The sequence below is a fragment of the Hyla sarda genome, chromosome 13 (genome assembly GCF_029499605.1).
Source record: "Hyla sarda isolate aHylSar1 chromosome 13, aHylSar1.hap1, whole genome shotgun sequence".
Lineage (NCBI taxonomy): Eukaryota > Metazoa > Chordata > Amphibia > Anura > Hylidae > Hyla > Hyla sarda.
This window is the reverse complement of record NC_079201.1, coordinates 34,745,362-34,768,470: the sequence shown is the minus strand read 5'-3', so window position 1 is coordinate 34,768,470 and position 23,109 is coordinate 34,745,362. Positions and strand designations below refer to the sequence as shown.

The 23,109-nt window shown below is 45.5% G+C and overlaps 1 protein-coding gene across 5 annotated transcripts in view; it reads right to left on the bottom strand.

Moving 5' to 3' along the window:
• RECQL5 (RecQ like helicase 5) overlaps positions 1–23,109 on the bottom strand; it is a 164,617-nt gene that overhangs the window by 29,439 nt on the left and 112,069 nt on the right. For all 5 annotated transcript variants that reach the window (XM_056550097.1, XM_056550102.1, XM_056550099.1 and 2 more), the window contains exons 9-12: positions 19,987–20,220; positions 16,980–17,076; positions 16,120–16,150; positions 229–287 (exon numbers count right to left, since the gene is read on the bottom strand). In XM_056550097.1, coding sequence (XP_056406072.1) covers positions 229–287; positions 16,120–16,150; positions 16,980–17,076; positions 19,987–20,220 — 421 coding nt within the window. The remainder of the gene's footprint in view (positions 1–228; positions 288–16,119; positions 16,151–16,979; positions 17,077–19,986; positions 20,221–23,109) is intronic.

The window sequence follows — 23,109 nt, the reverse complement described above, 5'->3', positions numbered from 1 at the left end:
GAAACTACATGCAGAAGACGACAACTCACTGTCTTATGTTGCAGATATTTTCTGAATATATATTTTGCATATATTATGAGTTGAGTCTCTGATATAGCTGGGACCAAAGGGGAATGTTTCTCCTTAAGAAGAGTGGCAAAGCTGTGTGGAGACTGATAGGCTATTCATGCTCCACTGGGAATTCTGAGAAGAACTTAAAGATAATATCAAGTAAAATATAATTTTTACCTTGACGGTAAGTTTGGGTATTTTGCCATTAGCTCCATCCTTAAGTGGACAGTCATCACCTATTGTCAGAATAAAAAACAGAACAAAGTTGAAAAAAGTCCACAAATACAATATTTAGTAATCCTGTCATGTATAGGCTAGATATCTTTAGACATATATAGGTAGCAACTCATTTTACATCATCTTGACTTACATCATCTTGACTAAAAAATAAATCTAAAAACCATCAGTATACATACCACTAAATGAGACCGTGCCTACACATTGCGTTCCTTAATTGAGGGGGGGGGGGGGGCCTGGACTGCAATTATCAGAGAATAGCAGCACTAGCTGCAGCCACGAGCACTTATATTCACTGATAATTGTCGGCTGCACCTGGATTTGCGAAAAGAGAGAGCGAAAAGAGCCAAAGAGAAGCTGTAGGGGACCAGGGGTAGCCAGGTATAAGTTGTTTTTTCTGTTTTTCCAAGGCCCCAGCAATATATTCATTTTTGCAAACTGTCGGAATACCCCTTTAAACATAGAGTAATCCAAAGGTTTGGGAGATGCAGTCTCTCGAAAAGTTGGTGCAATCAGCAGCGCTCTCCTCTTGGTCAAAGAACAGGCTATTACAATAACCGGCAGGGAACGGACTGGTTAAAAAAACAAACCATTTATTTACAAATACATGCAAGGGAACTATGCGTTTCGAGGGGCGGGACGCCCTCTTCGTCAGGTTCTGATTGGTGGCTGGGTGCGACGTCCTTTTTATACATATCCAGACCCGCGAAAATCAAATACACATGTGACATAAAAACATTGGTAAAATCAAAAGAAAATTAGTATATTAGTATATCACATAAAAGTCTTCTGCACTATACAAATATACAGTAGTCCGATTGTCTTGTCACGTCAGTATAATGTGAAGTTTTGAAAGGAGCCGTCCGGGATGCCTGCGATTGGTGATCTTACATCACATTCATCCCGGCGGCCTCTCCGGCACAATGTACTGTCTGCACGGTTGTTAGCCGAGTCTCGAAGTACAGCATCCAGGCGTCCTCCGCTATACACGACAGCACCAGGCAGCAGAGCAGATGGGAGAGCAACCACACCAGTGATCGCAGCAGCCAGGATCGCCGGGGAGAAAACAGGACCGCACATTCAACAGATATGTAAATGTGGCTTGTCTGTATTGACGGCATTTTAGCTGCTACCGGGATAAACAGAAGGGGTGTAATCGGCAATATTCCTAGAAGATCAGGAAAAAAGGAGGGCACTCCATATGGTCATAGTACACCATTAGGTCCTGGATGCTTCACACGTCATAAAAGTTCTGGGTATTTAGATTTGGCCCATTTGTGGTTATGTGTCAAGAAGTGTGTTGACGTAATTTGTATGAAAGGGTTGTAGAACAGAATCTCTGGATAGATGTATCCAGAGATCAAGGGTCTGTGGAAAAAAGATGTGTACAGAAATAATAATATTGAGTTCTCAAATGGATAGGAAGCATGAATATGGTCGGATCTGTGTATGTAATATAAATATACAAAAAGAGGAAATAATGAATGTAAACTGTCGTTGTTATTCTGGAAAGTAAGGCCCACTTGAAGTAGGATGGATGCAAAATATGAGATAAAGTGTATTATGAAGGACTGAGAGTATTCAGATTTATTGGCACATGGTTGGTTTAACTAAGATTGCTGGCATATAAGTTCTGTGGCTTCATTCAAGCCATACGGCTGCAAAGTCTATAGATCCAAAACATCTCCTTACGGACTAGTGTCTCAAATCTATTCTTCTTCTCTGGTGGAATATGTTCAATTGGCATAATGGAGATGGATGTCCTTTCTCCGTTATGTGCCAGGCAAACATGCCTGGATAACCCTTGACGCATGAATTTCCTTTTTATATTGGACCAATGCTGATTGAGCCTGAGGTGCAAGGGCTGAGTGGTTAGTCCAATATATTGTTTGTTGCACTGGCATTCAATCAGATAGATTACGTATTTTGTCTGACATGTCAGATGCTGTTTAATGGGAAAAGAGTCACCTGTATGGATACTGGAAAAATCTTTTTTTCCATAGTTGATTACCGTATATACTCGAGTATAAGCCGAGTTTTTCAGCACGATTTTTCGTGCTGAAAACACCCCCCTCGGCTTATACTCGAGTGAACTCTCCACCCGCAGTGGTCTTCAACCTGCGGACCTCCAGAGGTTTCAAAACTACAACTTCCAGCAAGCCCGGGCAGCCATCGGCTGTCCGGGCTTGCTGGGAGTTGTAGTTTTGAAACCTCCGGAGGTCCGCAGGTTGAAGACCACTGCGGCCTTCGACATCATCCAGCCCCCTCTCACCCCCCTTTAGTTCTGTACAGTACTCACCTCCGCTCGGCGCTGGTCCGGTGCTGCAGGACTGTCCGGAGAGGAGGTGGTCCGGTGGGATAGTGGTGTCGGGCTGCTATCTTCACCGGGGAGGCCTCTTCTAAGCGCTTCGGGCCCGGTCCCAGAATAGTCACGTTGCCTTGACAATGACGCAGAGGTACGTTCATTGCCAACGTACTTCTGCGTCATTGTCAAGGCAACCCCTCTATTCCGGGCCCGCAGCGCGGAGAAGAGGCGCCCCCAGTGAAGATAGCAGCCCGGAACCACTATTCCACCGGACAACCTCCTCACCGGACAGCCCTGCAGCACCGGACCAGCGCCGAGCGGAGGTGAGTACTGTACAGAAGTAAAGGGGGTGAGAGGGGCTGGATGATGTCGAAGGCCGCAGTGGTCTTCAACCTGCGGACCTCCGGAGGTTTCAAAACTACAACTCCCAGCAAGCCCGGACAGCCGATGGCTGCCCGGGCTTGCTGGGAGTTGTAGTTTTGAAACCTCTGGAGGTCCGCAGGTTGAAGACCACTGAGGGCGGATGATGAGAAGAGGATGATGAAGGGGGGGGTGTGGGATGATGACAAGAGGATGATGAAGGGGGGGTGTGGGATGATGAAGGGGGGTGGGGATGATGACAAGGGGATGATGAAGGGGTGTGTGTGGGATGATTACAAGGGGATGATGAAGGGGGGTGGGGATGATGACAAGGGGATGATGAAGGGGGGTGGGGATGATGACAAGGGGATGATGAAAGGGGTGGGGATGATGACAAGGGGATGATGAAGGGGGGATGTGTGGGATGATGACAAGGGGATGATGACAGGTGATGATGATGAGGGTCTGGATGATGACAGGCGGTGATGATGATGAGGATGTTAATGACGGGTCTGGATGATGACAGGGGGGGATGATGTATTTCCCACCCTAGGCTTATACTCGAGTCAATAACTTTTCCTGGGATTTTGGGTTGAAATTAGGGGTCTCGGCTTATACTCGAGTATATACGGTAACTGGCAGCAACAACATCTCGATTTTTTACAATTGTAGACCCCCAAATTTTCTTTTTTGTGGTTCTGGAATCTTTTGGGGGTTCTTGGTGGCGTTTTAGATTGCTGGGAGCAATCATACCATTCACAGTGGGGGCTCGTCTGAAAGTCATACCCAGAATTTTTCCCAAATGGGGGTCAGATAGAAGTATCTCCCAATGTTTGCTTAGTACTTTTTTAATATCTTTCTGGCCGGCTGAATACATAGTAATGAAATTTAAATTGTGTTTCCCTCTTTTTTCAGGTTTTACTTTCCCCTTGGCCTCTGAACCAGGTTCAGAATCCAGTTTATCCAGACATTCTCCCTGGGTAAGTGCACGTGTTCTCTCTTAGGCATTGTTTACCAATTCTTTCGGATAGCCTTTAGCTGAAAAGCGAGATTTCTAAATATTGGATTGCTCAACAAAATTCGAGTCACTGGTACAGTTCTTTCTGACTCTTTTAAACTGACCAAAAGGGATGTTGTTTCCATTTTTTGTGATGTCCGCTTGAGAATGGAATGTAACTGTTGGAGTCAACCTTCTTAAAGAAGGTTGATGTACGGAATTTATTGTTTTTGTTAGTAACCCTAAAGGTCCAGAAACTCTATTGCCTTCGTTAAGGAGGAAGGGGTGAAGGTTAAACCCCAATTGTTTTAATTTATTGCTGCAACCAGCATCACAATTATTTCGTGGGGACCACACCAGAGGAGGAACAGGTCATCTATGTACCTTTTGTATATCACCACATGATCTTGGAATAGGGGATTGGACCGGATGACCTGTTCCTCAAAACACCCCATTAACAATGCTGGCGCCACACGTGTCCCCCATTGCTGTTCCCCACGTTTGATGAAACAAGGTGTCATTATAGGAGGAAAAATTATTTTCCAGGATGAGTTTCAGACAATCGGTCAGGAACAATACCTGTTCCTTGGGGATTTGGGGATGTTTTAGCAAAAAGGAGGTGGTGGATCTGATCCCCAGGTTGTGTTCAATGTTGGTGTATAAGGATGTCATGTCCATGGTTAGGAAGACCATGTCTTTTTCCCATGAGATGTCATTTAGGATAGTGATCAGCTGGTCTGAGTTTTTCAAATAACTTGGGAGACCCACTACATACTCCTGGAACATTAAATCAAGGTAATGTGAAATCTTACCTGTTGAACTATTTATGCCCGAAATGATCGGCCTTCCTGGGGGGCAGGTGGTGTTCTTATGTACCTTTGGTAGGTGATAATAGTATGGCACCCCCGGGTTGGTAGTGAAGAGGAATCTTTTTTTCTTCCTTTGATATGATTTTTGACTCCAAGGCTTTATTAAGCAAGCCGAGAATTTCTTGCTGTAATTGCAGAAAGGGGTCATGGGTGATGGGTTTGTAATATTTCTTGTCTTCTAAGATCCGATGTGCTTCATTGTTGTAATCTTCATAATTCTGAATTACTATCCCTCCTCCCTTGTCAGCAGAGCGAATGACAATGTCCCCATTTTTATTTGCAGAGCCTTGAGGGCACGCTGTTCTCCTGTCGTAAGTTTTCCCTCATTATGTCTCTTCGGGTATATCTCAGGTAAGTTCTGAAATTCCGTAGCCACAATATCATGGAATGATTTTATAAAGTGTCCTTGGCTTTCTATTGGGTAGAACTTTGTTTTCAAGTGTATATCAGGATGTTTGCCTAGGAGGTCTGACTCACCTGAGGATATTGATGGTAAAATATCCTTTCGGTGTTTCGGTAAAGAGAAATGTCGCTGAAGGGTTAGATGGCGGGTGAACTGGTGCAAATCCAAAAAGAGGTTGAATTTCTTTGGATTATAATGAGGGCAGAAGGATAATCCCTTCTGCAGGAGGGAGCATTCATCTTTTTCTAGGATATGTTGGGATAAGTTGAAAATTTTGATCAAGGTATCCCCTTTGTTGATGTATGATTTTCCTATGGTGTTTTTCTTGTCTTTTCCTTCCTCTCTTTTTTTGGTATGATATTCTATGTCTGGTATGCTTTCCTCCTCTTTTGCCTCGTCGAGTTTTCTTTTGGTTTATTTCTTCACTATGAAATAGTCTGTAATTGTCCAGTTGAGTCAAGGGGACTCAACCCTAAAAAAGACTTGGAAGTCTGTGGGGCGTGGGAATTGGATGGACAGGATGCCTGGCACTGTTCATCCTATCTCCTTTCTGATGGACGTATGGATGTCTCTATTGATGGTAGTGGGGAACGGGTAGCAATGCCTGTGCTACTTTTAATCCCCGTAGTAGTATTTGTTGATTCTCGTACCTGGTGTTCTTTGAGGGATTTTAGAAATGGTACTAAAGCTCCAACTCCTGCTCTAGTGTTGTCTACCATGGTTACATCATTTTCGTCTCTAGCTAATAGCATAGAAACGGCCGTTGGTGTAGGACATATAAAGACATCTTGCAATGAAGCTATCTCTTTGGAACGAGAGGAAGATAGAAATAAAGCAGCAGGTGTAACTTCTTCCATATCGAGATTTATATTTTCCTTTAGCTTCTTTATTAGGCAATCTACTGTACTCCTTAGGTCCTTCAGGGGGTCCTCCAGGACTAGGGGAGGAATAGTGCATCGTGAGCATCTGGATTCACCCTTAGGATGGGAGGGGAAAGCCTTGGAGGCGAAAATCATATCAAAGGAAGAAAAAAAGATTCCTCTTCACTACCAACCCGGGGGTGCCATACTATTATCACCTACCAAAGGTACATAAGAACACCACCTGCCCCCCAGGAAGGCCGATCATTTCAGGCATAAATAGTCCAACAGGTAAGATTTCCCATTACCTTGATTTAATGTTCCAGGAGTATGTAGTGGGTCTCCCAAGTTATTTGAAAAACTCAGACCAGCTGATCACCATCCTAAATGACATCTCATGGGAAAAAAGACATGGTCTTCCTAACCATGGACGTGACATCCTTATACACCAACATTGGACACAACCTGGGGATCAGATCCACCACCTCCTTTTTGGAAAAAGATCCCAAAATCCCCAAGGAACAGGTATTGTTCCTGACCGATTGTCTGAAACTCATCCTGGAAAATAATTTTTTCTCCTATAATGACACCTTGTTTCATCAAACGAGGGGAACAGCAATGGGGACATGTGTGGCGCCAGCATTGTTTATGGGGTGTTTTGAGGAACAGGTCATCCGGTCCAATCCCCTATTCCAAGATCATGTGGTGATATACAAAAGGTACATAGATGACCTGTTCCTCCTCTGGTGTGGTCCCCCGAAAAAATCGTGAAGCTGGTTACAGCAATAAATGAAAACAATTGGGGTTTAACCTTCAACTCTTCCTCCTTCACGGAAGCAGTAGAGTTTCTGGACCTTAGGATTACTCACAAAAACAATAAATTCAGTACATCAACCTTCTTTAAGAAGGTTGACTCCAACAGTTACATTCCATTCTCAAGCGGACATCACAAAAAATGGAAACAGTACATCCCCTTTGGTCAGTTTAAAAGAGTCAGAAAGAACTGTACCAGTGACTCGAATTTTGTTGAGCAATCCAATATTTAGAAATCTCGCTTTTCAGCTAAAGGCTATCTGAAAGAATTGGTAAACAATGCCTATGAGAGAACATGTGCACTTACCAAGGGAGAATGTCTGGATAAACTGGATTCTGAACCTAGTTCGGAGGCCAAGGGGAAAGTAAAGCCTGAAAAAAGAGGGAAACACAATTTAAATTTCATTACTATGTATTCAGCCAGCCAGAAAGATATTAAAAAAGTACTAAGCAAGGGGGCGTGGCTTGCCGCGAGCAGAGATGGCCGCCTGAGCTGTGAGCTCCGTGAACCCTGAGGCCATTCTTTCGCTTAATTTGCTTTCCCTGCCTGTACTCTCATGCCGAGGGGCACCCGCCGGCGCCGGAAGACCCCGCCATCCTGCACGGACCCTCGACAGCTCCCTGGGGCCATCACACGCTACCTGCGCCAAGTCTCTGCCTCAGCCCCGGCTTCTCCTCCGGCATCACCAGGCCACGAGCGCGCGCTCCGATCCCGCTCAGTCGGCCCTGCGGTGGTGCGCTCTGCTACAGGACCGGACCTGCCCAGCGGACCTGCCCTCCTGACTCTACGGGGGCTCCTGCACCATCACCTTTGCTGCCGCTGACTGCTCCGGACCCCGGTGTGCTACCTGGAGGGACAGTCTGCCCGCCATCTTCTTCTCCCCCTGAGGTGGGGGTGGCTGCAGGGGACCTGGGCTCCAGCCTTGTGGATTGCTGCACTGTGGAGGTAGGTGCCTCTCCGGCCCTGTTTCACCCTATACCTCCATCTGGGACTGCCTCTCCTCCTCTGGACCCCCTCATAACACCCTCGGCCCTGCTAGGCCCGGACCCCAGAGACACAGGGTGTTCGCCTGGAACTGTGCCGCTTAAAAGGGCCATCGCCTCAGTTTCTGCCCCATACCCAGACATGGGGCTTGTCACCTACGGTCCCCTTGGCCTCCTTCTCGGCTCCTCTCATGCCTGGGCCCTCTGCTGGAGTCGCAGGTACTGACCACCTTGTTGCTGAAGCTGCTGGGACTGATCTCCCTGTCTGCCTCCAGGATCTCGGCTGGGCGCCCCGGGGCACCCACCCCTCAGAACCCACTCACACAGCCTCTGGAGGCTCCCTCTTTGTCTGCTGCGCCCTGTGGCTGGGATGCTGGCCTGGATTCAGAGTTGGAGTGTTCGGGGGTCCCTGCTCCTGTCCCGGCTACCCCTGACCTCTCTCTGTTGCTCTCTCAAATGCCGACAAAGGGGGACTTCAAGATTCTTATTGCTGAAGTCCGAGAGGCCTGTAGGGCCGAAATAGCGGATATGCGCCGAGATCTCCAACATGTCTCAGGCCGAGTGGACGACTTAGAAGAAGCTCATGACTCTACTAGGTTCTACATTGCTAACCTGCATGAAACAGTCTCTGCTCAATCTGCATTTCTTGGTGACCTGCACTCGCATGTGGAGGACCTGGACAACAGGGGTAGGAGAAATAATATTAGGGTTCGTGGATTGCCTGAGGCTACCCGGGACGAAGATCTTCATGTTACTCTGGAAGCTATCTTCAACTTGATTCTGGGTGAACCCTCGTCCCACAAGATTAAACTGGATCGAGCCCACCGGGCCCTCCGCCCTCGCCCTACCTCTGGTCCTCCAAGGGATGTGATTTGTTGTGTCAATGACTTTCAACTGAAGGAGAGAATTATGGCTAAATCACGCACCCTTCGGGACTTCGATTTTGATGGGGCACCTATCTAGCTGTTCCAGGATCTTTCCTGGATTACCCTACGTAAGCGCAAGACGTTGCAGCCTCTCCTGTCTTCTCTACGCTCGGCACAGATTCCCTACAGGTGGTCCTTCCCATTTGCTCTCCAAGCCCGTCGGGATGGACGCTCTGCAGTTCTACGTTCACATGCTGATGTCCCGGAGTTCTGTGCAGTCTTAGATCTCCAAATCCCGAAGCTTCCCAACTGGGCTCTACAACCCCCTCCCCCTCCGCCTCCTCCTGTATGGCAGCCAGTTCGAGGGAAACGTTGTGGAGGTGGTATGGGCCAGCGTGCTCAATCCTCATCTGGATCCCGTCATGACCCTACCTGATAGATATACTGGAACTATGTTCTGGGCCCGCATGTTCTGTGACTACTTGTCTGGTTCTCGCCTTACCTGGCGGGGTGCTGTGTTCTTTTACTTGCAATTTACTATAGTTGTCTTTTACTGCTGCCTCTAAATTAACGGGTGCCCTTCTGGCTCCCTTTGTACAGTTTAGATTTGGCATGGCCTTTGGGTGGATGGGGTTTCTATTTCTTGGTGTGACCTCCCTCTGATGCGTACTTCCACTTCCCCCAATGAGGCCATGACAAATATAGTAACGTTGTTGTTTGTTCTTCTTGCATTATTGATTTGTTTTACTAAGGTCTCCTCTCTGGCTCTAGTGCCAGTGGTTCGTTTACTGTTTTGTATCCCTGTTTGTCTCTCCCTTTTGTTCCCCTCCTTTTGTGTCCTGCTCTTCCCCTTTCTTTCTGAGTCTCCTCCTGTTTCTTGTCTCTGCTCTTCTTTTAGGTCCAGTACTGAACGATGGCGATCTTTGGACTCGCCCGCTGATGCGTTTTCTACTTCTCTGAGTGAGTACTTACCATGGCACCTTCCTCTCACCACACCTACCCCTCATGGCTAAGTGCGTTTCCCTGAATGTGAAGGGTCTTAACTCCCTCCCTAAAAGGCGTCTCCTACAACGGGAGCTGGTGGCTCTCAAGGCGGATATCGTCTATGTTCAGGAAACGCACTTTGACAAGACGGCTCCTTTCACTTCCTACAACACCTTTACCCTCAGGTATACATGGCCTCCTCGGATAGGAGGGTAGCGGGAGTAGCTATCCTAGTCTCACGACACTGCCCCATACAGGTTTCCTCCTCCTTCGCTGACCCCTCGGGACAGTTTGTAATTTTATGTGGCACCCTCGGGGGGAAACCTCTGCTACTTTGTAATGTTTATGCTCTGAACTCTGCACAAATCCCCTTCCTCCGACGGGTCTTGAAGCGATTGTCTGCATACCCAACCTCCGCCTGGCTGCTGGGTGGGGACTTTAACTTGTTTTTTTCTCCCTCTGCCGATCGCTACTCCCTAACGGACTCCCCACCGCCTGCCCCTCAGTTGCGTCTCTCTACGCTTTTTCGTCGGTTGGTTCGTTCGGCGGGGCTCTATGACCTCTGGCGTATTAATCATCCATCCGATCGCTCTTTTTCTTTTTATTCTCACCCTCATAAACTCCATACGCGAATTGACTATTTTTTCGGGAACCTCCCAATGCTGCGTATGCTCTCCTCTGCTTCCATGGAACCTATCTCCTGGTCTGATCATGGCCCTGTTCTTGTGTCTTTTTCCCCTTTCACTTCTTTCTCCCGCCGTTGTCATTGGCGTCTCAATGACTCCTTGCTTAAAACTCCTTCTTCCCGGGACTCGATCCTGCATAGCATAACTACTTACTTTGCGGAAAATGAAGGCTCTGTGTCCTCCCAGGCTGTATTATGGGAGGCACATAAAGCGGTGGTCAGAGGCCATTGTATTGCATTGGGCTCTAGACTGAAGCGAGATGCCTTGGCCCGCTCCCGGGAACTTAAGGATCAAATTTCTGCCCTGGAAGCTCTCTTACTAACTAACCCTTCCCTCACGATACTGAGGCGGCTGGTTATTGCACGGTCCCAATTGGGTGACTTGGCCCTCCATAAAGTTGAACGTCAACTGCTTTATGCCAAACAGAGGTTTTATGAAAAGGGCAATAAGGCCCATACAATGCTGGCTAGACGTTTAAGGGATCGTGCGGCTGCTCAGTCTCCTTTTGCCCTGAGGGATGCTGCGGGGACACTGCACTATCATCCTAACACTATCTCCCGCCTCCTCCATGATTATTACTCCAAGTTGTACTCTTTACCCTCACAACTCCCCTCGGATCCGGGAGGGCGTGACGCTGTGTTGGAGACGTTCCTATCCAGGTGCAGCCTTCCGACTCTCTCTGCGTCTGACAGGGAGTCCCTGAACGCTCCCATTGTATTGGAAGAACTCACTGAAGTTCTCAAGTCTCTCCCATCTGGGCGCTCTCCAGGACCTGACGGGTTTACCTATTTATACTATAAAACCTACTCGTCTGTCCTTCTTTCTCGACTGGTCCCCCTATTCAATTCTTTTCTACGGGGGGAGGGGATTCCACAATCCTTTTTACATTCATTGATTACGCTGATTCCTAAACCTAATAAAGACCCACATGATTGCTCCAGCTTTAGGCCCATAGCCCTGTTGAACTAGGATCTGAAGTTGTTCTCTAAGATTTTGGCAGCTCGTCTCTGTTGTTTCCTCCCTGCCCTTATTCATAAGGACCAAGTGGGTTTCATCCCCTGTCGTCAGGGAGGCGATAATACTAGAAGGGTTGTCAATCTTATAGATATTGTTAACAAGCGATCTGAGTAGGCTTTAATATTAAGCTTGGATGCCGAAAAGGCTTTTGATAGATTGGGCTGGCCATTCATGTTCGGTACTCTTCAGAAATTTGGGATCACTGGTGACTTCCTCACTGCGCTGCGGGGTCTCTACTCCTCCCCCACTGCCTCTCTCAAGCTCCCGACTGACTCATCCCCTCCCTTTACCCTTTATAACGGCACTAGACAGGGATGTCCGTTGTCCCCCCTGATTTTTGCCCTTTGCATAGAGCCGCTGGCGGCTCTGATCCGGGGGAGTCCGGATGTCTCTGGAATCTCCCTTCATGGGAAGACCTTTAAGATTTGCCTTTTTGGAGATGACGTTTTACTTACCCTCACTAACCCTCTCTTGTCCTTACCTGCACTGTACAAACTCCTGCATGAGTACCTTTCTAAGTCTGAAGCAATGTCTGTAAATCTCCCACCCTCTCTGGTCTCCCTACTCCGTTCTAACTATTCTTTCCGCTGGTCTCCCTCTGCCATTAAATATCTTGGAGCCTCCATCACCCCTACATATACCTCGCTCTATTCTGTAAATTTCCCTACTTTGTTCAGAGAGCTACAATCTCTGCTAGAAAAATGGAGATCGCAATACATATCCTTTTTCGGGCGGATAGCTGCGGTTAAAATGACCATCCTTCCTAAATTACTTTACTTTTTCGAAACGTTACCGGTACGGGTTCCATTAGTTACGCTACGGTCCTTTCAGTCAGCTATTTTCCGGTTCATTTGGGATGCTAAAAGACATAGGCTCCCTATGACGGTCATGATGGCGAACCGAGTTTCTGGAGGCCTGGGGGTCCCAGATGTCACAAAATATTATTGGGCCGCACACCTCCGTCACCTAGCTGCATGGTCTACTCACTTTGCTTATAGTAAATGGATGGAACTTGAAAAATTATGGTTGGCGCCTGTCCATCCTAATTCTTTCCTATGGTCCTTCTCGCTTCCGTCCCCTGCATGCACCCTTTTAGGTCCTATGTCTTTCACGAGATACGTCTGGACTTATTGTTCCAGACGATTCCGACTCCTGTCCTCTTTCTCCCCAATGCAGTCTTTTCTCTACCACCCCGACTTCCCTCCTGGAAGCACCTCACTTATGGTTCGGGAATGGGGCTCGAGAGGTTTGTTCTGCTGGGCTGATGTGGTAAATCCTATTACTCGGACTCTTCTGTCTTTTGATGACCTGAAATCTGGTTGGGAACTCCCTGCCTCTGCGTTCACTCACTATACTCAGCTCCGACATTACCTATCCTCTCAGAGGGGCTCGCTAGTGGTATCGCTCCCTACGAGTTTTGAGAGGTTGTGTAGGAGTGGGCCACAGACGAAGGGACTACTCTCGAGTATTTACTCCCTTTTAATCTCCCCTGTGGACGGAACCCTCCCCTCCCACCGTTATAGGGGTCGCTTGGAGGAAGTCCTGAACACTTCTATTTTAATCCCACAGTGGAGGGTAATTTGGGATAGGGCTTCTCGGGCCTCCATATGTACAGCTTATAAAGAGACACAATACAAATTGCTTATGGGTTGGTACCATACCCCTGTCCTCCTCAACAAATTGAACCCTGATATCCCCCCGCAATGTTGGCGATGTGGTGTGGGACTGGGGGACACTTACCATATATTCTGGTCCTGTCCGCTGATCTCTCAATTTTGGGTAATGGTGCAGCGGCTTATCCGTGACATATTGGGAGTTGGGGTGCCCCTAGACCCTTTAATCTATCTCTTAAATTTGTCAACTAGGGCCTTGTCTGGTCGGCCATTTAAGTTATTTCTACACATCGTCCTGGCAGCGAAAACTCTCATTGCAAAACATTGGAAACAGACTTCCCCCCCATCCCCCCCCCCCCCCTCATCTGAGGGTGAACTCCTGGCCCGGGTCCGTGAAATTCGCTCTATGGAATCTATTACTGCCTCTTTGAATAACACTATCTCACAATTTCTTTCGGTATGGGACCCTTGGGACAGATTCACGGACAGGCAACCTCCTTGATATCTTTGCTCCTTTTGGACCTTTTCCTCTCTTCTTGCTTCTCTCACCCCACTTTCTTACTTCTCTGTACGTTTCCTTTTCTGTTCCCTGGCCCTTCTGTTTGATATTGTTGTCTTAGTCACCCTCTCCACCCTCCCCCCCCCCTCATGTCTAGGACTACTTGATCCAAATGTGCGCTTGTTAACTATTGCATTACTATGTCACAGTTGTGATTTGGATTATTACTTATTACTTGCTTGCACTTCTCAATTACTATCGGGTATGTCACCCCGATCATTCCTACTGGTGTGTATTTTTCTGTCTAAATATAATAAAAAATTTACAGTTGAAAAAAAAAAAAAGTACTAAGCAAACATTGGGAGATGCTTCTATTTGACCCCCATTTGGGAAAAATTCTGCCGAAAAATCCGGGTATGACTTTCAGACGAGCCCCCACCGTGAAAGGTATGATTGCTCCCAGCAATCTAAAACGCCACCAAGAACCCCCAAAAGATTGAAGAACCACAAAAAAAGAAAATTTGGGGGTCTACCAATGTTAAAAAATCGAGATGTTTGTGCTGTCAGTCAATCAACTATGGAATAAAAGATTTTTCTAGTACCCATACAGGTGACTCTTTTCCCATTAAAAAGCATCTGACATGTCAGACAAAATATGTAATCTATCTGATTGAATGCCAGTGCAACAAACAATATATTGGACGAACCACTCAATCCTTGCACCTCAGGCTCAATCAGTATCGGTCCAATATAAAAAGGAAATTCATGCGTCATGGGTTATCCGGGCATGTTTGCCTGGCACATAACGGAGAAAGTACATCCATCTCCATTATGCCAATTGAACATATTCCACCAGAGAAGAAGAATAGATTTGAGACACTAGTCAGTAAGGAGAGGTTTTGGATCTATTTCCTTCAGACTTTGCAGCCGTATGGCTTGAATGAAGCCACAGAACTTATATGCTAGCAATCTTAGTTAACCCAACCATGTGCCAATAAATCTGAATACTCTCAGTCTTCAGTCCTTCATAATACACTTTATCTCATATTTTGCATCCATCCTACTTCAAGTGGGCCTTACTTTCCAGAATAACAACCACAGTTTACATTCATTATTTCCTCTTTGTGTATATTTATATTACATACACAGATCCGACCATATTCATGCTTCCTATCCATTTGAGAACACAATATTATTATTTCTGTACACATCTTTTTTCCACAGACCCTTGGTCTCTGGATACATCTATCCAGAGATTCTGTTCTACAACTCTTTCATACAAATTACATCAACACACTTCTTGACACATAACCACAAATGGGCCAAATCTAATTACCCAGGACTTATATAAAGGTTGAAATGTCCAGAACTTTTATGATGTGTGATGCATCCAGGACCTATGTGGTGTACTATATGTACATATGGAGTGCCCTCCTTTTTTCCTGATCTTCTAGAAATATTGCCGATTACACCCCTTTTTTTAATCCCGATTGCTGCTAAAATGCCGTCAATACAGTCAAGCCACATTTACATATCTGTTGAATGTGCGGTCCTGTTTTCTCCCCGGCGATCCTGGCTGCTGCGATCACTGGTGTGGTCGGTTTCCCATCTGATCTGCTGCCGGGTGCTGTCGTGTGTAGCGGAGGACGCCTGGATGCTGTACTTCGAGACTCGGCTGACAACCGTGCAGACAGTACATTGTGCCGGAGAGGCAGCCGGGATGAATGTGAAGCAAGATCACCAATCGCAGGCATCCCGGCCGGCTCCTTTCAAAACTTCACATTATACTGACGTGACAAGACAATCGGACTACTGTATATTTGTATAGTGCAGAAGACTTTTATGTGATATACTAATATACTAATTTTCTTTTGATTTTACCAATGTTTTTATGTCACATGTGTATTTGATTTTCGCGGGTCTGGATGTGTATAAAAAGGACGTCACACCCAGCCACCAATCAGAACCTGACGAAGAGGGCGTCCCGCCCCTCGAAACGCGTAGTTCCCTTGCATGTATTTGTAAATAAATGGTTTGTTATTTTTAACCAGTCTGTTCCCTGCCGGTTATTGTAATAGCCTGTTCTTTGACCAAGAGGAGAGAGCACCACTGATTGCACCATTTTTCGGGAGACTGCATCTTCCAAACCTTTGGATTATATCAGACCGTCTTCTACTAGCTGGATACGGGACCAGTGCAGGCTGCACACCTCAATTCACCACCTAGCGTGGAGACAAGTGATCTGTGGTGTTGTGTCCATAGCACAACACCAAAAGGTGAGAAAGCCTTTACCTATATATTATACTGTATTTTTGTCCCTAATAGGATAACTGCGCTTAGATGCGCATTGGTCTCTCTGTTTTATTTCTTTCAAATTGCTGTTTAAACATAGCGTGACATATAGTGTAAATAGCGTGATATATGATGCGTATCAGCAAATTAACAAAAATGCTTGGCTACCTGAGCAAGTACAGCCCCTGTATTTTTAGGATTGCATAAATAGCACGGGAAATGCTCCTGTATAAAAATCTCACAACAATTATACATACAAAGAATTACAATTTTGTAGACTTACTGGGCAAAATAAATTCTTCCAGCTCTTTGCTCTGGAAAAGAGAGAGATACAGAAAACATGAAAAGTTACTGTTTGTTAATGTTCTGGCTTGTAATACTTTACAGGGCCCCGGCTTGACCCCGGCTCCTCTAATGTGTGTGCCGCACAGAGTAAGGAAGCTGGTCGAAATATGCCCCCTCCATTCCTCTCTATGGGAGAGACAAAGACATTCGGATGTCTTTGCCTCTCGCATAGAGATGAATGAAGGGGTCGTGTTTTGACCAGATTCCCTGCTGGGTGCATTCAAGGAGGCACAGCAATCTTGCAAGATCCTAGTGTGAGTACCAGCAGCAAAGAGGGAAAAAACTGTGGCACACAACATATGCTAAATACTTGCCTCTTAATTGTAAAAAAAAAAAAAAAAAACACAGATGGGCGTCATAGATACGACATCAGGGGTGATACAAGGCACCTCTTCAGGCATTGTCCCTGCTGTCATGTCTATGATCCCTCGTTGTATGCGAGTTGTTTAGTGCCACTGTTTTTTTCCTTATTCCCTTTTTTGGATTGTACTGTAAGCCATCCCCCCAGAACAGTGCACTTTAAACATCATTATGAAGAGTAGGGACTGCCCTGGAACTGGCCAGACAAGTAAGGGAAAGGAAGTCTAGGTGTGAGTACTGCTGCCAAACAGCTCTGATCTCACCCTCTGAAAAGCAGAGAATGAGAAATAGTTGTGCAACAAGGACGGTACTCTCAAGGGCTCAATAACAGCAGTGAGAGGACTAATATCACCTTGTCACCTTGTCACCACTCTCTGAACGGTTACTGTAACAAAACCATGGCACTTTTTAAAAAGTACAGTAAAGTTTTACCCTTACCTTTCTTAAATTCATCTGTTTCTGGTAAAAGCTGTTCCATTCTTTCTTGCGATTATCAGAAGAATCTTCATTTCCCTCATCAGAATCCTCGTCACACCTGCAGAAGACATGTAGGAGAGGTATTATACAAAAACGTGGTGTTGGTAGTGGATGCCAAAAAAGACTTTTTGCACTAGTCTTTCCGTAAAAAACATTATTTGGTCATGTCAGAGTCTGTAACGTAACACGGTAAAGTTTTACTAATTATATTTAAAGTGTACCTTTCAATATCAAAAACTTTTTGAGAGATTACGTAGAGAAAACTATATGTATATTTGTAATATAGATTACCATATATACTCGAGTATAAGCCGAGTTTTTCAGCACGATTTTTCGTGCTGAAAACACCCCCCTCGGCTTATACTCGAGTGAACTCTCCACCTGCAGTGGTCTTCAACCTGCGGACCTCCAGAGGTTTCAAAACTACAACTCCCAGCAAGCCTGGGCAGCCATCGGCCGATGGCTGCCCGGGCTTGCTGGGAGTTGTAGTTTTGAAACCTCCGGAGGTCCGCAGGTTGAAGACCACTGCGGCCTTCGACATCATCCAGCCCCCTCTCACCCCCCTTTAGTTCTGTACAGTACTCACCTCCGCTCGGCGCTGGTCCGGTGCTGCAGGACTGTCCGGAGAGGAGGTGGTCCGGTGGGATAGTGGTTCCGGGCTGCTATCTTCACTGGGGAGGCCTCTTCTAAGCGCTTCGGGCCCGGCCCCAGAATAGTCACGTTGCCTTGACAACGACGCAGAGGTACGTTCATTGCCAACGTACTTCTGCGTCATTGTCAAGGCAACCCCTCTATTCCGGGCCCGCAGCGCGGAGAAGAGGCGCCCCCAGTGAAGATAGCAGCCCGGAACCACTATCCCACCGGACGACCTCCTCACCGGACAGCCCTGCAGCACCGGACCAGCGCCTAGCGGAGGTGAGTACTGTACAGAACTAAAGGGGGTGAGAGGGGGCTGGATGATGTCGAAGGCCGCAGTGGTCTTCAACCTGCAGACCTCCGGAGGTTTCAAAACTACAACTCCCAGCAAGCCCGGACAGCCGATGGCTGCCCGGGCTTGCTGGGAGTTGTAGTTTTGAAACCTCTGGAGGTCCGCAGGTTGAAGACCACTGAGGGCGGATGATGAGAAGAGGATGATGAAGGGGGGGTGTGGGATGATGACAAGAGGATGATGAAGGGGGGTGGGGATGATGACAAGGGGATGATGAAGGGGGGTGGGGATGATGACAAGGGGATGATGAAGGGGGGTGGGGATGATGACAAGGGGATGATGAAGGGGGGGATGTGTGGGATGATGACAAGGGGATGATGACAGGTGATGATGATGAGGGTCTGGATGATGACAGGCGGTGATGACGATGAGGATGTTAATGACGGGTCTGGATGATGACAGGGGGGGATGATGTATTTCCCACCCTAGGCTTATACTCGAGTCAATAACTTTTCCTGGGATTTTGGGTTGAAATTAGGGGTCTCGGCTTATACTCGGGTCGGTAGTTGAATAGTTAAATATGTTTAGATTTCTGTCCCTGCAGCTATTGTCTGTGTGTCTCTGTGAAGAGTCCAAATACAGGAAGTGAGGGTGGACAAGCAGGGCTCTGTGCAATGAGCCTCTATGACATGCCCCCGGCTCACACAGCAGGATGATTGACAAGTCAAGGAGCCTGCACAGAGCCCCGCTTGTCCTGCCCTCACTTCCTGTATTTGGACTCCTCACAGAGACACATGCAATAGTTACAGGGACAACTTTTTTCACCCAAAAATATTAAAAAAAAGGTTTTAACCAATGTATATTACAAATATACATATAATATTATCTACATTATATAAAATGTTTTTGTTGATAACAGGTACACTTTAATAACTGCTGTCTTTCATGCACAATATTATTTGGTCAAACAGTGGTCCAAAAGGAGGTGCAAGTCTTTAGTCTATTGTCTTACAAGTCAAACTACACATGGAATGGTGTTGTATACATTTTTGGGCATCAGTATATGAGTATGAGATGGCTCAACTGGGACGAGTACAGAGAAGAGCAACATACATAACAGGAGGATTAAAGGACCAAGACAGATTGTTACATTTGGTTTGAAAAAAAAAAAAAGACGTCTGAGGGGCGATTTTATCACAATGCACAAATATATAAATGGACAGTACAGAGATCTTTCTAGTGATCTTTTTATACCTAGGCCTGTAACCACAACAAGGGGGCTTCCTCTATGTCTAGAGGAAAGAAGATTTCACCATCATCACAGACAGAGATTCTTTATAGTAAGAGCAGTGAGACTATGGAAATATGTGCCGTAGGATGTGATGGGTGACTCAAACAAGTTTAAGGGGTGGCCTGGATGTTTTTCTGGAGAGTAGCAATATTCCTTAGACAAAGGCCGCATGCACCCAAAACACGTCAAGATGTGAACAAGTGTTCTGTGCTGGTGAAATTTTATGTATTTTTTGCAATTTTAGAAAAGCTGCATACATGCCAAGTGCTGGATTGTTTGTATTTTCTAAAAGTATTCTAGATCTTAGATTTAAGGGGATCGAACGTTTATCCAGGGATTTATTCTAGTTACCCTATTGGAGTAGGGAAGGAATTTTTCCACTGTTATGGGGGCAATTTGGGCAATTGGCATCTGCCTTTTAGTTTTTTTTTTGCCTTCCTCTGGATCAATACAGTAGGGTTTTATGTTAAACTTAATGGACTCTTGTAACTACGACTCATAATATATAAATATATTATTACAGGTTAGGGATACTAGACTTATGTAAATAGAATTTTGATCGAGGGACTTATTCTGATTGTCATTTTGGAGTTGGGAAGGAATTTTTCCTCATGGGGCAATTGGCATCAGCCTCATAAGGGATTTTTTTGTCTTCCTCTATATCAACATAGTAAGGTTATAGGTTAAACTTGATGAACTCTTGCCTTTTTGTTTCCTCATCAACTTGGTAACTTTTCACCTGTGCTTACCTGGAAAACCCATACCCTTTCCTGCCTCCTTCATAGAGATCTGGGTTATATCCGAATGGTCCAGGCGGAGCACCAGGTTGCTGGACACAGGTTCTACTTCTTCCATTCAACTGCAAACCTTGCAAATGTTCGATCTGCTGCTTCACTGCTCGTGGATTCTTACAGCAGTCACAGGACTTGTTACACAGTGGCTTCTCGTCACCAAAATATGATGCAATGACAGCATGGCGGCACCTGCGGGAGATGGTAGAGAAGTTTAGCCTTTAATTTGAGGGACGCATAGTGGTCTATAAATGACAATAACATTTTGTATTATCACATAATCATTACTTTACCAAGACAATGATTCAGCACCATCAGAGTCCTGAACAACAGAAAGCAGACAAAGCCAACTGTATGAGCATATACATTATATATTAGCTTTTTCTCTCATGCATTAATCTTTGCAAACCTGTTTAGTTAATGTTCACCAAATGCTAGTGCTTCTCAAAAACTGCATAACCTAGCCATGTGTAAACAATAACTTTTAGTATGGCATTCCTTTAACACAGAGCATACAAACATAGAATGTGTTGGAAAAATAAGAACTATTCGGCCCATCTAGTTCTGCCCAATATTCTGAATACTATGAATAATCCCTGGCCATATCATATATTAAGGATAACCTTATGTCTATTGCATGCATGCTTATAGGGGTTATCAAGTGAAAAATATCTTATCCTCTATCCAGAGGATAAGTATCTGATAGCGGGGACTCCAACCGCTGTGCACGCTAGGCCCCGGCTTTTTTAGAGAGTACATGCTGTAGACCGGACACGTTTTAACTTCTATGGGAGCATTGAAGATACCCAAGTACAGCACTCCCGGCGCTCCCTACAGCATTTTCAGTGCTCCCATACAAATGAACAAAGTGATTGTCGTTCTGGAGATTGCATGGAGTCTGATCCCTATATGCTCTGTGGCTAGGGGATAAGATATTTTTAACAGGACGATCCCTTTAAACACTTTCACTGTATTTGAAGCTACCACTTCAACTGGAAAGCTACTCCATGAATCCACTGCTATAGAAACTACTACTATAGAATGGAAATATTTCCTGTCCCCATTGTGAGCATATAAAATAGGTACAAAGTGCATTTTAGATGACACCAATGTCTATGCTGAGAGGGTATTCTGGCTTCATTTACTTTATTTTAAAAAATGACGGTACCTTTTTAATGGTTGGCGGTCGCACAGGAGTTATATACAGCATGATATTATATGTTTGCCATGTTTAGTCATATTCAGATTGTAAATGCACAGCACACTATCTATACCAATTCAGGCTGAAGAGAGTCTGTCTGTATATAGTAAGTAGTGAGGAGTAAATGATCCCCCCCCCCCCCCCCCCCCCAAAGCAACAACAACCATCTTTCACAACACTGGAGAGAATACAGTGTAGAGTTTCCATTACTGTGCTGGATGACGCCTGGATGGACTCTGGGAAGGGCCAGCCATTTACTACATGACAAAGATTTCTTTGACTGTCTGAGCTGTTGGAGTGGCACTAGGTCTCAGCTTGCAAACTGAAGAAAAACACCTTTCAGAGCAGCGTATCCTACCTTAAACAAGCCGTCTCTGTCCTCGAGGAGCAGGCATAGGCACAACCTGCTGCCAAGAGATAACTGTCTGGGCATCTTTTAATAGACTCTGTGTGTGACATCTGCCTATTTATACATGTATATTAACGCTACTTCTACCAATGCTATCACTTTGTACTCTGAAAATCAGATGCAGAGCGATCGTAACTATTCCAGGGTAGAGTTTGCAGACTATGGGGGGAGGTAATGTATTTATAGCATCTTAGGATGCATGTATTCTGGAGTCCACACAATACAGTCAGCTCTTCCAGATATAGAACAGTGGCACATATAGCACTAGTTCTGCCACAACTTCCTAGGAGTAGCAAATGTCTGTGTTAGGGCCACAGAGCTAAATTGCGAGCCCCTTCATATTCAAGATCAGTGGAAGTCACAGAAGTTGGATCACCACCACCACCAATTTCTAGAGGTTTGCCATCACTTTATGGTTCAGGCAGCATTAAAGAGATCACAGGTTCCCTTTAACCTTGCAGGCAGTGACCAAGCAAAACTAAACCGTCCCTCTTATAATAAGTGTCCTATTTTTTGCTATGATGTGCAGTATGCATACATGTGCTCTTTTCTCTTTTTCTGTAACTTGCTATGGCCTAGCATTCCCAAATTGATATCTGTTTCCATTCCATTCTTTTTCTGTATTTTTCTCTCCTGGTCAGTCCACAGTTCAGTGAAATACTTGCATTGGCCATTCTCCCCTTTATACCTTTAGGCAAACTTTTTGTGCAATGCACAACATTTTGGTGCAAGTTTATGCCAAAATTTTGGTGGCTTAGAAAAGGTCCATGAGGCTGATGCCAATTGAGGAAGAATTCCTTCCAGACTCCAATATGGTGATCAGAATAAATCCATGGATCAACATTCTATCCCCATAAATCTAGTATCCATAACCTGTAATATTATATTTTTCCCAAAAAACATCCAGGCCCCCTTGAACTTGTTTATAGAGTCAGACATCACATCATGTGGCAGAGAGTTCCATAGTCTCACTGCTCTTACAGTAAAGAATATCTGTCTGTGATGATGGTGAAACCTTCTTTCCTCTAGACAGAGAGGATGTCCCCTTGTCATGCTTATCGGCCTAGGTATAAAAAGATCACTAGAAAGATCTCTATACTGTCCACTCATATATTTATACATTGTGATCATTCCGTTTTCGGTAAACAGTAGAATGATGTGCTTTACCAAAAAGCTCTATCTTTGTTTCATCTGTCCACAAGAAGTTTTCCCAGAAGGATTTTTGGCTTACTTAAGTTCATTTTGGCAAAATGTAGTCTTGCTTTTTTATGTCTCTGTGTCAGCAGTGGGATCCTCCTGGGTCTCCTGCCATAGCGTTTCATTTTATTTAAATGTCAACGGATAGTTTGAGCTGACACTGATGCTCCCTGAGCCTGCAGGACAGCTTGAATATCTTTGGAACTTGTTTGGGGCTGCTTATCCACCATCCGGACTATCCTGCATTGACACCTTTCATAAATTTTTCTCTTCC